This window comes from Petromyzon marinus, chromosome 4 (assembly GCF_048934315.1).
Source record: "Petromyzon marinus isolate PM22_M1 ecotype Great Lakes invasive population chromosome 4, UKy_Petmar_22M1.pri1.0, whole genome shotgun sequence".
In the NCBI taxonomy this organism is placed as follows: Eukaryota; Metazoa; Chordata; class Hyperoartia; order Petromyzontiformes; family Petromyzontidae; genus Petromyzon; species Petromyzon marinus.
The window spans coordinates 10,145,233-10,162,888 of record NC_133670.1 but is presented as its reverse complement, the minus strand read 5'-3'; the positions used below and the strand labels follow the sequence as shown (position 1 = coordinate 10,162,888).

Genomic DNA, 17,656 nt, shown 5'->3' with positions numbered 1-17,656 from the left:
GATATAGTATTTACAACTATTTTCTTAAGTCATTATGCTAAACGTTTCATAAATGTTTTCAATTGCAAGCCTATGTGTTAAGTACAATAAGGGTTTTTAAAATGCAAATTATTATACATTGTTTACGCATCATATATAATGAAGGAACATGTTTTTTTACTGAAGAAATGTGTTTTACAACATGTTGGCATATACATGTCAAAAACATATAGTAATGTTGTTACATTACCTATCAGTGTTAAAACCACGTTACTCTGGCGATTGAGTTAATGCTGATGATATAAATGTACTCTTCATGCCATCATGTCCACACTCTGCGCATTTATCATGGTTTGTGTATAAAAACGTTGCGGTATAAACCACTTACATGATAAATATCTAAATTTGTTGCTTTTGTTGCGAGGCTGAAATCCAATTTTGTCCAGAATCAAGATGGTTGTTAGTCTTCATGTTGTTAGCAAGCCATGTCTGTCATTAAAGTAATGCTCTGTGCTGAGACTAATTGAATAAGGGTGCGCTGGGTATGTTTTCTAATTTTTGTTTGGCTTATTTGATGATAAAGCCAGTTCTCGGATTTTAATGTCTTCAATAACTGGGCATTATTTTTGTTGTTTTTGTACAATGCTGAGTGGTTTAACTGTTTTTGATTTACATTCATCGGTGGCTTTTCCAGTCAAACTTATGAAACATTGTAAAATATGTCGGCCATTTATATTTGTCACATTTTTTTCATCTCATGTTAGTGATAAGTAAAACCATTTTAAATCCCTTTTATTATGCATATTTTTTTGGTAGTTAAATATTGGGCCACAAGACAATTTATTCACATACTGTATTTTTGCAAGGAGTAAATTTTTCAAAAAATGTACGATTAAATTTAAGTAAACATATCTCAGCTTAAATATATATTTAAAAAAGCCCAACAATACAATACCCATCAATCAACCATGAAATTACTTCATAATCCTATGCCATCTGGAGAAAATGAATACATTGTCACTTTTAAGCAGTGAGGCCTTTTCCTAGAGCTTAATGCGTGAGGTTTTCGCAGTCGTGCTGGTCTAGCCATCGGACGTGTGTTTCCGGTTGTGTAACGCCGCACGTGCAGGGAGCTTCTTCAGTTCCCTCTTCATCTCCTGAAGGAGATCGAAGTATATGTGGAGTGGAACGTCAGACATGGCGCCACGTGGAACAACCTGAAATGCACACCTCCAAAGTTCACCCTCGAGCTGTCTAAATGGGTGACCCGCGCGTGCGACCGCACTTCTGTGTGCAGCTCTGGCGCGCGACGTGAAGCTGGAGCCGGGCTCCGTGCAGGACGGCTCCTTCTGTGAGCTCGGTGCCCGTGCCTGCGGCCCCTACCGCCACGCGGGGGTAGGTGGCCTCTCTGGCCCCTTCCGGGACGGGCCGCCCCCGTACCAGCGGCGCGGCTCGCTGCAGCTCTGGCAATTTCTTGTGGCGCTCCTGGACGACCCGGCGAATGGGCACCTCATTACCTGGACTGGACGCGGCATGGAGTTCAAGCTTCTGGAGCCGGAGGAGGTACAAGCACTGAATGGCAATGCACAGCCACCACCGCGAGATTGGACATTGGTATTTAATTGCACTTCTTGTATGTATAATTAAGAGGTTTAATGCCATCCTTAGTTGAAATGAAGCCCGTTAAGCTATGAATTTGGAGGTTTTTCTCATGTGGGCTGCTAAGGAATGGTTTTAAATGGCAGGGTTTAAATCCCTTCCCATCACTTGATACTGAAGCTTCAGCTATGCTTTTGAACCTATTGACCATTGTGAGTTTGCTAGTAAGGCAATATTTAAATGGTACAGGGCCTGTCTTATTCTATGGGTCTTTCAGTTAAGTCATGTAGATAGGTTCAAAGAAAATAACAAAAAACTACGACGTGATTTTACCGAAAGACCCATCGAATATGAATTCCTGCAGTCACGAAAGCTTTAAGTCAAGGACCTGTCTTCTTTCTCCCAAAGATTTTTCACGAATGAGAATGCTATTGCTGTTAAAGTGAGGTATTTATCTCTGGGTGAAAAAAAAAATCAGTGTAGCACAGAACTACATCAAACAGTTTGTGCACTGAACTATCATTTAAATGAGACCACGTGATTTCAGTCCACTCAAGAAGCACGGGCTGCATTGCTAGATGTTGATCTATTAAGACATAATTGTTACCATACTAACAAACGACACCAGTGCTTGCTAGTAAAATGCTCAACACCAGTCTTAATTTTGATTAAAAATTTTATATTACTGGTGTTATTTCACAACAGCTTTTTTTTATAATTCAGATGACAATATCCTTTTCTATAAATACAATTTGCATTTAAAATATTGTGCAAAGGCAGGTTTTAATCCAGTGGGAATTTTATTTATTAATGTATTTGATTACAAAAATTGTATTTGTTTCTTGATTATACAAAAAAAGTGTAGTGTGCATATAATACATTTTAAATGTAAAAAATAAATACGTGAATATTAAACGATTTTAATATTTCTAAAAAGTTGTACTTGAAACATTACAGAGTTTGAGAGTAAGAATGAAAAATAATTTGTCCTACATATGTAAGTGATTTCATATTTTAATTTTGGCTTCTCATGGTAGATATTAAAATGCTGTATTCTGGCCCTAAACACAAGGAAACACAAGGAAACAAACAAAAGAAATAACAAATGTACCATTTGACAGCAAATAATGTAGTGATATTATTAAATTGGTACTGACAGAAGATGAATAATACAGCATTGCATGCATGCAGCAACAAATGAAGTTGAGCATACATATGAATGTCACACTGTGTTTGTTGAGGGCAAAAAAAAACTGTTCAATATTTCATGTCTTCTGTCCTATTTGTAGGTTGCGAGAAAATGGGGTGTCCAGAAAAACCGGCCGGCCATGAATTACGATAAACTAAGCCGTTCCCTTCGTTACTACTACGAAAAGGGCATCATGCAGAAGGTAGAGAGATGCACTGCAAGCAGGCACTTACTAATGAGCCTACGTGCACTACACTTTAATGAATGAATGTCTCTGAATATAAAAAAAACGAACAGTACTGTTATAGCTGACAGAATATTTCTCAGCAAATTGTAATTGCAATCACACTTAGAGCAATAACAACTATCACTGTTGATCTGAGCGTTAGCTGACATTTCCTCATCAAGACACTTTTGTTTTCATTTAAAGCCCACATAAACACAATGTGTATGTACAAGCACATAAATCCACATAGACATGCACTTTGACGTGCAGGGTTGTTTGTGGATTTATTTTGTTCAGCCTATGACGTAGAATTATAACCGGTATTCTTATGGCTCCTTACAGGTGGCTGGTGAGAGGTATGTATACAAGTTTGTATGTGACCCAGAGGCCCTCTTCTCGTTGGCATTCCCGGACAACCAAAGGCCTCTGCTCAAGGCCGACATAGAGCGGCAGGTCAGCGGGGCTGACACGGTGCCCCTGACACACTTCGAAGAGAACACCACTTACCTGCAGGAAGTTGGACACTGCAATCCTGTGCAGTACACCGAGGGCTACGCCTACTGAGACTGGCCTTGTGCCACAGAGCTGCCCACCGTCTGGCAGGTTAAACTTTGTGTGTGGCATGACGTGTGCTTTTCAAATGACCTTAGGTACGTTGATTATAGAGGCATGGATATGAATTCTCACATGTGTGTAGGGTATTATGTGCTTGTTATCAGGCAGGCTATAGCCACTTTTAATGTAATAAAAGGTCAGAAATGCCTCTTGATTGTACGTGACACGTTTTTCATGTTCAATTGGTAAATAACCTAACCTGTTCGGTACTTCTAGATTTTTTTTCCGAGAGCACAGCTCTCTTTCAGCTTTACTATGCTACATAAAGCCATAACGTGCTACCTAAGCAGGTGGCGAAAGCTTTGCAGTGTTTTCATCTGAACCTTTCACTCTTTGTAGCGGAGTGCATCAAGTCGATGCACATTTGTAACTAAATCATCCTGAAGTGCAGCGAGAGGGCCGGATGTGGCTTAATAATGGCAGTGGCTTGACTGCACGCTGCACATCCTTGGCCCCACGGCTCCTTTGGGCTTTGTTTGTGGTGACACGTTTGAATTTGTATTTTTCAACCTTTGCCCATTCACGTGCATGCAAACCAGATGAAGAACTCTTTTGTTTCCTGATTTAAAAATGATTTATATTCAAAACCTTAGCGATTATCTTTGAGCTCTTAAAAGTACCTGCTGATATATTTGATATGTGTTTGATTCACATTTCTTAAACACGAGGAGACACGTGTTTTTACAAGCAATTTAAAATCCGTAATGGATGTTATTGGGTTAGATCACGTAAATATAAAGGTGTCGTTAAACCCGCCACCACCGGACACAGCCAATTAGTAAGGGTTGCCACGTAAACAAAACATGCCAATTTGTTATTAGTACAGTGTGTTGGAAAATAAACCCACAACATTTACAATTTGAGTACGACGTTTCACCAGTAATTACAACGAGCATCATCAGGTGGCAGCCAGAGTTGTGGAGAAATCCTCCTTTTTTGGTCTTAAATCGAGGGATAAATGTGATGTCGTCACTTGTGAAGCAATCAGGTGTGAAGGCCAGAGTGGGGGTGGGGGGGGTTGATGTATGCAGATAAATGGATATCCATTACCGATTGGGTTGTTCATAGGGTAATCAACAAACATTATGCATGCACACCATGGCATTATGGGTGCAAGAAATTGCAATACCTTTTTATTGTCTGCTCATAGTTAATCACCATCGACGTACAGTATGGTGACCTGTATAGGCATGCAGTTAAAGTGTATTACTTTAACACGTAGGCTTTTGCGACCAATATTATTCATAATAAAGGTTTTTGGGTTAGATCGCTTAAGTATAAAAGTGTCGTAACCCTCCACCACCAGACACAGCCAGTAAGGAGTAAATCCACAACATTTACAACATTTACAATAGTAAATGTTGTGGATTTACAACACACCGTTGGGCTGAAGAAGTAACTAATTGACGCGTTTTGTTTACGTGACAAACCTTACTGGCTGTGTCAGGTGGTGGAGGGTTACAACACATTCATACTTATGTGATCTAACCCAAAAACCTTTATCATGTGTGTATAACTTGATCATTTGCTTCCAAGCAGCACTAAGCCTGTAGCTTTCAGAACAGGATTTCTCCGCAACTTTAGCTGTTGCCTGGTGACACTAGTGGCAATTACTGGCGAAACGTCGTGCTCGAATTGTAAATGTTGTGGGTTTACCCTCCAAAACACCGGTGTGCTGTACCAGTAATGAATTGGCATGTTTTGTTTACGTGACAAACCTCACTAATTTGCTGTGTCGGGTGGTGGCGGGTTTAACGACACGAGTATATTTACGCGATCTAACCCAAAAAACTCTATTGTGGATAATATTGGTTGTGAAAGCCTCCAACGTGTTAAACGATGTACCACGTTGGCCCTTCCGTACACCTTTGATCTGTATTTGCTTCATAGAAGCCATCAAAGGGGTTTTGTCTTGTTGCATACTTAAAGCAAAGTGTACTACTATGGCCATATGTAAAGCATGCAAAACGTTGCTGTCGCTTGACTTGATAATTGCATTTTGCAATGTGACAGAAATCTGCAGGGTCATCATTTTCGAGAAAAGACACGTGTACGCTATTTCTACGTCATTAATGCCCTTTTTTAAATAAAATGTGAAGTTTATATTAGCGTTCGAAAATGTGTTGTCCTGTTTCACAGGACAACTGACAATCCTTAAGAATATATTTGGACTATTGCTTAAAGATAGCGAGTGCGTGTATGTACGTGTATCTAATTCGGATGTATTGTTTTTATCCCAGTAGCTTTTTATAATGTTTGTAAATTGTATATATTGCCTTATTTTTGTGCTTACTTGCTGTATAGATGATGTTTTAACTGATGATTGTTAACATAGCACTAGGTTTATCACTTTATTGTAGTATAATGGCCATTTTCGTGTATTTTGAAATGATGTTTTTGTAATTTCTGCTTTCGATATTGCTGAACAATCAATGGTATTGTGGCATAACTTGTAAATGACCTTGGCAGTGCCTGCTTTGCAAAAAAAAAAACAAAATCTGCATATTTAGTTTCGTTTCTTCATATTCTGTAATAATTATATCTGTATTATCACCCTTTGAGCACTGGTTTGAAACATCACAAATTACATGACTAGAATTACTCTATGCAGTCTTCTCGTTGGTTCCATGACCTGCCGTAAATTAATCATGTATCGAGCATTCATCTTTTAAAAAGAAAATGTAATTAATAAAATAAATGAAAACATTTTTATTTCTGAAGATTTATTCATACACGTTTCCTCTGTACACTTTGTTTCACATTGCTGATAGTCCAAGTGACGACATGGGTCTCTCAGAGTTGAGTCGGTTGGCTGAATTCCTGCTGCTCCTCCTGCTCTCCATTCATTCGTGCGGAGCACCATCAAAGTATGCCAGCCGTGAAGAGGATATTACAGACCCGTTGACGTAATTCCAAGAGTAGACCTCTGTGTGGCGGTGTAGCATGCCAATTCTCGAATGGAGAAACGTTGCTATGTTACTCGGGTGTCTCTTGCAAACGAAATATTGAGAACCACAGCAGCATCCTGAAGTGGCAGTGCACTGGTCAGTCCTCTCCATTTTTGGTCCCTAAGCCAGTGGTGGTCGTGTAAATGTAACATTCCTGTGGCAAGTTCCAATTAATGCAAAGGCAAAAATACTTGACCTTTCACAGAGTGCTACCAATGTTATCAACCCCACAGGGATGATATAAGCCCTGCAATGAATACTGTAAAGCAATCCGCATTTTGACTGTCATCCAAAAGTGTGTGTGTGTTTTTTTTATGGCAATATGCGATCTTTATTAAAGGACTCACCTTGACCGGCCGTTGCGAGTGTGCTCAAGTGGCCTGCCGATGGCACTCAGCTGCCGGGGAGCGGGGACGGTGGCTGCTTCCGCTGCTCGTTCTCCCAGGGGCTTCTCAAATGGCTGCACGCTCCCTTTCATCCGCCGGATTAATCTGACATCACACCCCACCGCACATCACCAATACCACACCAGTGCAGTCGTTTAGTGACAGCGTGCTCGCAGCTGCTGATGTGTAGTGTGTTTCCTTGATTACATTTTGAATACCCCAAGGGTGTATTTTTAATTTTCTTCACTGCTATTAAAATGTATTCATCGTTTGTACGTTAGGAATATAGCAATTAGTTTCAAATAAGGACGTCTCATTGATTGTTTGAAATTATATCATTCATATAGCATTCAACATTGTCTTGTATACCAAATGTTTTTCTGATTGTATATCTTTACAAAAATGCAACCGATTTAACTCAAGATAATTTATCCAAATACCTCTATCGAGTGGTGGGGGAAGCAGAATCAAATTTGTGTCATTTTCTTAAAATTATTTGGTGTCTGACATGTACTGTAACTTATGAACACAGCCACGAGTGTCTTCAATAGAGTCGGTTGAAAAATATTGTGTCGACACCCTTTTACTTTTAACATATCTGGCCAAGTGGCACTAGTTAGAGAGATTATTTGGCAATTGTAAACTTGGGAGCTGAGAGTCTACTTAAAATAACACACCCATCATCTCTCCTTAGTAAATCAATTAAGTTCCACCGTGTTTGTAGGAAATCAACAGTTGTCCTATGGAGAGACTAACCTTCAACCATGGGAATGTTCACAATGGGCCACGGACCACTCTATTGCTTGTTGGAGCAGAGAGTGTGTCTTGATTAATGTTTCAATCGAGGTTAATCGTGAACACGGTTTGGTATTGACGGTGAGCGTATTTCTGGCTGGGGGCTTGGCTTGTTCGCGTTGCCCAGCGAGCGGTCCCTGCTGACCTCGCATGGCAGGAAGCAGAAGAGAACAGGTGGTAAGCCATCCATGGATGAGGCTTTGGCTGCGCAGATGAAGGCATCGTAAGCATCCAGCCCCAGCCCTCCGACCACAAGCCCCGTGCCACCTCATCAATCCATCGCTGGCAGCAGAGGGAGGCACCTTCCAAAACATCAGGAATATTTGGCACTGAATAAAAGGTGATGCTTTATTTTAGGGGTGTGTACGTGTGTGTGTGTGTAAGAATTATGCATGTCCGGTTGTAAATTACCATCTTTCTGATCATCATGATACGTGTTTTTTTTTGTTAGCACAGAAGATAGATAAGCTTGTGTTTTTTTATTCATTCATGTTTATAAATGTACAAATAAATAGGCCAGCTCACGTGACCGAGCATTAAGTATTGCTGTCAATGGTCAACACAATGCAATTTACGATTGTCATTTTAACAAGGGTTGTCTGTGATGCTGAATGGGCTTGACACGGGCAAAGCATCTGCAAAAATAAATCGAGGCTCTGGTTGAGTGTTACATAAAAAAGCCATAAAATATTAATTATCAAAGAACCTTTTAGCAATCTCTGGGGAAGTGGCATGTGACAACATTCCGTATTGTTTTAGACATGTACAGTGTCGTGTTTATTGCCTGTTAAGGGCATTGGTCATGTGTCGTCTGGATGCATATCGTGAATACACGCTCGAGTGATTGGTCGTGATTTTCTGAGTGCACAAGCCCCCTTTTCCTGATGACGACCGCCTGTCATGCGATCGAAACGTAGTGGTTTATTTTATTATTACCGAAAGAACTAAAGAATAAGTCTGCATTCTAGACTGCCAGTATGCTCACTCAGGTTAAGAACCAGGCTACAGTCTACATTCTAGACTGCCAGAATGCTCACTCAGCTTAATAACCATTGCTACAGTCTACATTATAGACTGCCAGTACACTCACCGAGCTTAAAAAACAGGCTACAGTTTACATTATAGATTGCCAGTATGCTCATTCAGGTCAAGAATCAAGGTATAGAATACATTATAGACTGCCAGTACACTAACCCAGCTTAATAACCATTGCTACAGTCGACATTATAGACTGCCAGTACACTCACTAAACTTAATAACCAGGCTACAGTCTACATTATAGACTGATAGTACACTCACTCGGATTAAGAACCAGGCTACAGTCTACATTAGTGGTTTATTTTTTATTCACTTTATTTTTTTTTTCTACGCGACTGAAAGAACCAAAGAATATGAATAGGCCATGTAGAAGTTCCCTATTCTCCAAGTCTAAAATTCTGAAGTCTGTGAACTTGGTGAACTGTATGTGTGTATGTATGTTGAGCTTTTTCGCACCACACGTAGCCAACCGTGCTAATCGGTGGTGCGGGGTAAGGGCAACAAACTAAACACACAAATCAGAACTTATTTATAACGTCAATTTCACACTCTAAAGAACGACACGACCCTCTTATTGTCGCTTTTGAATGTCCTTTGAAAACATTTACTTGTTGGGTAATCATACATACGAAATTAACAAATATTTTTTCTTCTTTGGTTCTTTCGGTAAAGTCACGTAGAATGAGAATAAAATAATAAATTGATAAAATAAAATAACACAATAATATTCTCACGACGTTTCGGCCACAACACAAGCGGCCTTCATCAGGTGAAGGTACGAGACTGTCTGGAGGACAACGCTGGAGTGAAAAAGCCAAGCTCAGATCGCGACCTTTAAGCTGTGTGAGAAGAAACAAAGCGCCTTGACAAAGGAATTAGCATAGAATTTAGTATTGAAATGGCTGAGTAATTAGCTTGTGACTGGTCACAGAAATGGCTATGTTAAAGTTAAAGCATACACATCCACAGAGGCACCCACTGACAAAGGAATTAGCATAGAATTTAGCATTGAAATAGCTAAGTTAAAGCATACACATCCGCAGAGGCACCCCTTGACAAAGGAATTAGCATAGAATTTGGCATTGAAATAGCTGAGTGATTAGCTTGTAACTGGTCACAGAAATAGCTATGTTAAAGTCAGAGCATACACATTCACAGAGGCACCTAGTACAAATCAAACAGGAGAATTTAGCATTGAAATAACTGAGTGATTAGCTTGTGACTGGTCACAGAAATGGCTATGTTGAAGTCAAGGCCTACACATCTGAGCTATTCACAGTAACTGGGTATACACTACAATATATATTGAATACTATATAGTGAACCAATAAAAAACTAAAATATAAATTACCTCAATGTTATCAATAAACTCTATATATTCTCCAATCAGCTAAGCTACCAACAATAAGTCGTTATATATCACAATGCTAGATGGCGAAAAAAAATGGGTGGATTCTTACCCTCAACTTTAGCAACACGGATAGCTACGGGCCCCGTTCAGACGGACGAGTTTATCCATGGTCGGAACAGAGGAGGGGGAGAGAGACAGCTGCGAGGCGCTGTTATACTCCATGTTGTAAACCATACCATTAACCATGGTGTGAGAGGTATTAAGAGTCAATGCCAGCGAAAGAGCTGCGGTCTGAAGGTCATCGTAAAATACAATTAATTAAGAACGAAAATGGTTTAAAACATCTTTCCAATGGTTACTAAGTCAGAATCCATCTTCTCGGTTGAAAATGTCTCTGTGCTTGTATATGTGAATGGCCTCATGAACGAATCTCTCATGGTAGCCGGTTGGTTTGCAAAGAACCTCCGTCTTGGAGAAGTCAATGTCATGTGAGCCCACTGAATTATAACAGTGATCTGCCAAGGCAGAGGAGTTCGTTCTACCGTGTTTCAAGTCTGCTTTATGTTTGCGGATGTGGTCCGAGATATGTCGTTTGGTTTCTCCAATGTAGCTACTACCACAGAGGCACTTTAGTTTGTAAACGCCCGGGTACTGTATGTCTGGAACAGCATCTTTTACAGATGGAACTAGATCACGGATTTTATGTACTGTGTTGAATCGGACCTGGATCTTGTGTTTATTCAGGATTTTGGAGATCTTTTTAGTGACCCCTGCAATGTAGGGTAAGGTGATGGTTTTGAGTGGCTCCACAAGAGGATCCTTCTTCATGACTGGAGTGATGGCTTTGCGGATTGTGTAGTTGGAGTAACCATTAGCCCTGAGAGCCTGGTGTACGTGCTTGAGTTCACTGGTAATGTGTTCCTGGTCGGAAATGCATTGGGCTCTATGGTATAGAGTCTTGATGAGGGAGTTCTTCTGGGATGGATGGTGGTGGGAATCCGGTTTCAAGTAAGCATCTGTATGGGTAGCTTTCCTGTAGACAGAGTGGCTCATTGAACCATCATGTCTCCTTTTAATTAAGACATCCAAAAAGGGTAGTTTGCCATCTTTTTCGACCTCCATGGTAAATCTGATGGCTGGGTGTATTGAATTGATGTGGTCGCGGAATTGGTCTAGAGCAGGCTGGCCATGTGGCCAGATGACAAAGGTGTCATCCACGTACCTCTTCCATAAGGTCGGGCGTAGAGTGGCAGTCTGGATGGCATCAGTTTCAAATTTTTCCATGAATACCTTGGCTACAACCGGAGATAGGGGGGAGCCCATTGGGGTGCCCTCAGTTTGTTTGTAGAAAGTTCCATTCCAGGTGACGTATGTGTTGGTTAAGCAATGTCTCACCAGGGGGGGTACATCAGTATGCAGTCCTTGATGAACCAGGTCTTCAATGATAGCGATGGTGTCAGGTACCGGGACTTTGGTGAACAAGGACACCACATCAAAACTGACAAGCAGGTCGTCTGGGGACAGGGAAATGCCTTTGATTGTCGATACCAGGTGAGTAGAATTTAGTACCGCAGAGGTGGTTTTTCCAGTGAAAGGTCGCAGTATATCAGCAAGAAAACGTGCCAGTTTATAGGTGGGGGAGTTGATAGTAGAGATGATGGGACGAAGGGGTGTATCTTCTTTGTGTATCTTTGGAAGGCCATATAATCTTGGTGGTCTGGCAGCAGAGTGTTTCAACGAGAACTGTTTGGTTTCATCAATTAATGCTGTTGAATCAGAGATGATTTTGTTCGTTTTGGTAACCAGGCTGTTGGTGGGATCTCTTTTTCTTTTTGTATAGTTGCCATCGTTGTGTAGTTCTTGAATTTTGTTGTTATAGTCTGTTTTGTCCATGATGACAGTGGCATTGCCCTTGTCGGCTGAGAGGACGACAATATCATCTCTCTTTTTTAATTGAGATAATTCAAAACGTTCGTCTTTGCTGATGTTGCTGGGTGGCAACTTAGCGTTTTTCAGGGTTGCAGCAATTTCAGATCTTGCTACATCTGCAGAGATGTGACTCAAGCCCTTGAGTGCAACGTCGACATGGGCAATGATATCATTAACTGGTAAGTGTCTCGTTGTGACAGCAAACTTTAGACCTTTAGCTAAAACGGATTTCAGACCATCAGAAATGGAACTGTTACTGCGATTAATTACGACTTTGTTGACGTCTATCTTTTCGGTGTGTGGATCCGATTTTTTGTTGGAGAGGTGATTGAATTTGGAAATCAAATTGTCCCTACATTTGGTTGACATAGTGGGAGCCGAAGAGGTAGTCATATTGTCTACAAGTTCCCAATCCGATGTAGACATTGTTGCTGTCAATGTTAAGTGTGATTTGTAGAGTGTCTTGTCTAACTGATCGAGTTCTGTGCGTGTAAGTCTGATTTTTTCCGAGATAAGAGCTAAGCTAGTTTTGAAAAGAATTCGTTTCGCATTAGAAGAAGTTACAGCAGCAGTGGTTAGTATAAATGTGGTTGGTATTACCTTAGAGTCGCGGCATCTCTTCAGAAAGGTGAGAGACTCGATTAGTTGAGCCTTCTTATCCCGGAATCGAAATTTAACAAATATTTGTTTATCTTTGTTTCAATGTGAGTCAGTCATAAAGGGTATTTAAAAATATGATAGAAATATTTTTACAAAGCTGGACAGAATCATTGGCATAAAACACGCGATTAAATGCACCGGCATAGGGATAGAGCACCGAGTGTGGAATGATCCATTCATCTCAAATGTCTACTGGACATCTGTGAAAAAGAGCTTGTTTACTCATTAGATTATTTCAGTCAAATTTTTTAAAATTCTGATTCTAATCATTATCAGTACGTATAGATTTTATATATAAAAAATATTACTTTCATTACTTTTGCATTGGAACACAGCAATTCGTCCGGGAGTAAATGATGATTCATAAAGCGACCTGTCCACTTTAATGCCACTTTCGTCACTCTGCATTGTTATCTGCTGATTTTTTTTTAAGTCAGCATTTGCACTACTCTAAAATTGTAGCTACAGCACTACATATGGAGTTGTAAAATATAGTTACCACATCATTGGATTTCAAAAGCTATTTGTTGTTGTTGAAAAAGGGGACATGGCTTGCGATAGCAACAATGCAAACATTTTCATCCTCTTGACCTAAATACAAATTGTTAAAAACTGAACGCGTCTGTCAATGACACTGTGACCTTAACATATATGAGGCGATGTATTGGACAATGGTCCTTCTTCATCGCACGTACAGTGAGGGAAAACAGGATTTGATCCCCTGCTGATTTTGTACGTTTGCCCACTGACAAAGAAATGATCAGTCTATAATTGTAATGGTAGGTTTATTTGAACAGTGAGAGACAGAATAACAACAAGAAAATCCAGAAAAAAGCATGTCAAAAATGTTATAGATTGATTCGCATTTTAATGAGGGAAATAAGTATTTGACCCCTTCTCAATCAGAAAGATTTCTGGCTCCCAGGTGTCTTTAATACAGGTAACGAGCTGAGATTAGGAGCACACTCTTAAAGGGAGTGCTCCTAATCTCAGCTCGTTACCTGTATAAAAGACACCTGTCCACAGAAGCAATCAATCAATCAGATTCCAAACTCTCCACCATGGCCAAGACCAAAGAGCTCTCCAAGGATGTCAGGGACAAGATTGTAAACCTACACAAGGCTGGAATGGGCTACAAAACCATTGCCAAGCGGCTTGGTGCGAATATTCGCAAATAGAAGAAACACAAAAGAACTGTCAATCTCCCTCGGCCTGGGGCTCCATGCAAGATCTCATCTCGTGGAGTTGCAATGATCATAAGAATGGTGAGGAATCAGCCCAGAACTACACGGGCGGATCTTGTCAATGATCTCAAGGCAGCTGGGACCATAGTCACCAATAAAACAATTGGTAATACACTACGCCGTGAAGGACTGAAATCCTGCAGCGCCCGCAAGGTCCCCCTGCTCAAGAAAGCACATATACATGCCCGTCTGAAGTTTGCCAATGAACATCTGAATGATTCAGAGGACAACTGGGTGAAAGTGTTGTGGTCAGATGAGACCAAACTGGAGCTCTTTGGCATCAACTCAACTCGCCGTGTTTGGAGGAAGAGGAGGAATGCTGCCTATGACCCCAAGAACACCATCCCCACCGTCAACACATGGAGGTGGATACATTATGCTTTGGGGGTGTTTTTCTGCTAAGGGGATAGGACAACTTCACCGCATCAAAGGGACGATGGACGGGGCCATGTACCGTCAAATCTTGGGTGAGAACCTCCTTCCCTCAGCCAGGGCATTGAAAATGGGTTGTGGATGGGTATTCCAGCATGACAATGACCCAAAACACACAGCCAAGGCAACAAAGGAGTGGCTCAAGAAGAAGCACATTAAGGTCCTGGAGTGGCCTAGCCAGTCTCCAGACCTTAATCCCATAGAAAATATGTGGAGGGAGCTGAAGGTTCGAGTTGCCAAACGTCAGCCTCGAAACCTTAATGACTTGGAGAAGATCTGCAAAGAGGAATGGGACAAAATCCCTCCTGAGATGTGTGCAAACCTGGTGGATCAACTACAAGAAACGTCTGACCTCTGTGATTGCCAACAAGGGTTTTGCCACCAAGTACTAAGTCATGTTTTTCAGAGGGGTCAAATACTTATTTCCCTCATTAAAATGCAAAGCATTTTATAACATTTTTGACATGCATTTTTTTTTATTTTGTTGTTGTTATTCTGTCACTCACTGTTCAAATAAACCTACCATAAAATTATAGACTGATAATTTCTTTGTCAGTGGGCAAACGTACAAAATCAGCAGGGGATCAAATACTTTTTTCCCTCACTGTATGAATCGAGAGGCCAAAAGATAGAGTGGATGGCACTTGGAGACAACACTTTATACCATGGGGCCTGATTAGAATTTCATTTTTGAAAAAAGTTTATTGATGAGCAATTTTAAATTGGCATATGAATAACTACTATAAGTAGCTATGGAATGAAGGGTCTGTGTGTTGCTTAAAAGCTACTTATTAATTGACATGGCAATAAAAAAATGTTAATCAGAAAACGCATTTTAATTGTATTATTTTCAGGCTCCATGGTTTAGAGTGCAGTCTCCAACTTATCCATCGCCCAAAACATAGTATGTTACATATTTTTCCTTTTAAATCAGTGTTATTTATGAATATATATGGATGTTTTGTTATTTGTGCATGTGCACCGATACCAGCAGCATCACCAAATAACATGTTTAATTATCAATCTTGGGTAATCGTATGCTGTTGTGCATTTCTATCACTATTTATTGCTGGTACACTTTGATGGACATGTTTGTGTTTATGGAGTCGCGAGCGCGTGATAAATTCAAGGACGCATGCAAGAGCAGCCAATTAAAATCTATCAAATTTTCAGAAAAACAGGCAGTGACTCAATATCTCCACAGTTTCTTTCATTATTTTCTGAATGATCTTAATCATTATACTCTCAAAGTTTGCCTAATTTAATAAGGCACTTATTTAGGATGATGTTGCCATGCTAATGTTGTGAATTATAGCTTTGTGACAGCACCTGCCACTTGTAATTGCCATTCGCGGATTAGTGCCAGGAAAGAACACGAAAGCTTGTTTACAACCTAAATTGCCAGGTGGATAGCTATTTCCAGTGCTTCATTTCAATGGGGAATGTCAGGCCATCACTGCCAGTGCTGATCTGAACTCCAAACAGTTGCAATGCGTGATTGATGCTCTTTAGAGTATTCTGTTTGGTACATGACATTCTATTTATATTCAGATTGTATTCATATTGTTATCATGGAGTGTACCCTGAATATGAGTTGTTACATCTGACTGTGGGAAGGAATCAACTGTGGGTGGCATTTTATTTTTGGAATCAAGAGTCGAATTTGCTACAATATATGAACCAAAGAGGTTGGCCTCGTTTTTTGTGTCAAGAATTATAGAGCCATGTTCATCCATATTGGTGGAAATTAAATGTTTAAAACGGCTTTGGGGGACGACCAGAATGGACACAAACCAACTGGACAGGATGGTGCCAGTTTCTTGCATTTGGAATTTACAAAGTGACAGTTTCCCTTTTTAATCACGCTTTTGCGATTATTCCTCAGTTTTTTTTTTATTTTTGGAAAGAAATGAGTGACCGACAGTGACACTATCTCTTTTATCATCTGTATTTAGAAGAGACTGGTCCTTGGTTGTACTAACATTTTTGAAATTTTGGATAAAGGTTGACATTCGCAGTAGTAAGTGCAATTATTGTAAAAAAAAATACTTGATGGACACATGAGCATTGAACACAGCTGGAGATGGTCCACATGGTTGCACTGTACCTTGCAATTCAAACTTACTCATTGCCAAAATGTAATGCATTTTGAGGGTTTAAGGATCTTGTCCTTATTCCTTGATTTAGAAGAAAAAAACATGTGTTGCTGCAAAACATTGTGGGTACTATATAAATACTATATAAATACTATATAAATACTATATAAATACTATATAAATGCGGCTTCTCTCCACATGATATTGTTTCAGTCTTGACCATATGGGCTTTTAACACCAAAATTATCCGACAGCGTTTGTTTAAGCAATCAAACTTTGGACTGGTTTTGACCTTTCGGGTCTCATCATCATCATCAGCAGCATCATCAGACGTGTTAAATAGATACAGCTGTGTTGCTAGATGTTATTAGAAAGCACGCACCATCTCAATGACAGGGCCCTGCCCATGGGTCATTAAGGAGCATTATGAGTAAATGTTTAAATATTCCCCTGTTCTTCTCTGCAGGGATTTACAAACTGATATTATTCCACATTATTTGTTTGACTGCGCAATACCCTTGGGTTTGATCATACTGGTCTAAAAATCCCAATAGGCTGATATACTGAAACGTATTATATGTGGAAATATAAAGGTCATTTGTTTAGGATTATTTAATACACCGTGAGAATGTACCCAAGGAGGATTCATTTGGAGGAGAAGGCAGAGGCAGATGACAACGCAGTCATAAGCATCTTGGTTGGGTTAAACGGATTTGGGGACTCAAGTGTAACAACGCAAGGGTCCTTTTAAATAGGCTATGGATGTAAAAGTAATGGATGAGCAGAGACTGCCGTTCATTGACGAAAATGATGCTGCGTAACTTTAGCACTGCCCCCCTATGAAGAAGGACCCATTCTTAGTGTTCACTCAACCACACTTCCACAAGGGCAAGTTTTGGTGTTCTTAACACTGCACTGAACTGCTAGATAACTCGTCAGAGTTTCGGTTAGGTGCCTTCACGGGCAGGATTACTCACATCGTGTGAAAAAATATATTGAGTTTACAGACATCATAATAGTCCGTGAAGTTTCACTGACAATGGGAATATTTTGTGCAAGCCATATTCAAACACATGTTAAGCGGTAGAAAGTACCAATTATATTACCTGTTTATTCAAACCCCGCCTACAATTTGATTCGTATGTAGACTTGCTGCGGGTGGAACCTTA

The 17,656-nt window shown here is 40.2% G+C and overlaps 2 protein-coding genes and 1 long non-coding RNA gene across 5 annotated transcripts in view; 2 read left to right on the top strand and 1 right to left on the bottom strand.

Annotated features, from left to right (window-relative positions):
* The window catches only part of LOC116938746 (ETS translocation variant 5-like), a 56,292-nt gene extending 49,978 nt beyond the window's left edge, over positions 1 to 6,314 (top strand). For both annotated transcript variants that reach the window (XM_032946324.2, XM_032946326.2), the window contains 3 exons: positions 1,277 to 1,542; positions 2,868 to 2,969; positions 3,336 to 6,314. In XM_032946324.2, the coding sequence (XP_032802215.2) occupies positions 1,277 to 1,542; positions 2,868 to 2,969; positions 3,336 to 3,557 (590 nt within the window). In that variant the 3' untranslated portion in view covers positions 3,558 to 6,314. The remainder of the gene's footprint in view (positions 1 to 1,276; positions 1,543 to 2,867; positions 2,970 to 3,335) is intronic.
* LOC142907091 (uncharacterized) overlaps positions 1 to 17,656 on the bottom strand; it is a 33,762-nt gene that overhangs the window by 1,588 nt on the left and 14,518 nt on the right. The window contains exons 2-3 of the long non-coding RNA XR_012930793.1: positions 7,883 to 8,039; positions 6,904 to 7,047 (exon numbers count right to left, since the gene is read on the bottom strand). This is a non-coding gene — a long non-coding RNA (uncharacterized LOC142907091). The remainder of the gene's footprint in view (positions 1 to 6,903; positions 7,048 to 7,882; positions 8,040 to 17,656) is intronic.
* The window catches only part of LOC116938747 (uncharacterized), a 45,173-nt gene continuing 35,485 nt past the window's right edge, over positions 7,969 to 17,656 (top strand). For both annotated transcript variants that reach the window (XM_032946328.2, XM_032946327.2), the window contains exon 1: positions 7,969 to 8,077. The gene's annotated coding sequence lies outside the window, so the exon portion shown is untranslated. The remainder of the gene's footprint in view (positions 8,078 to 17,656) is intronic.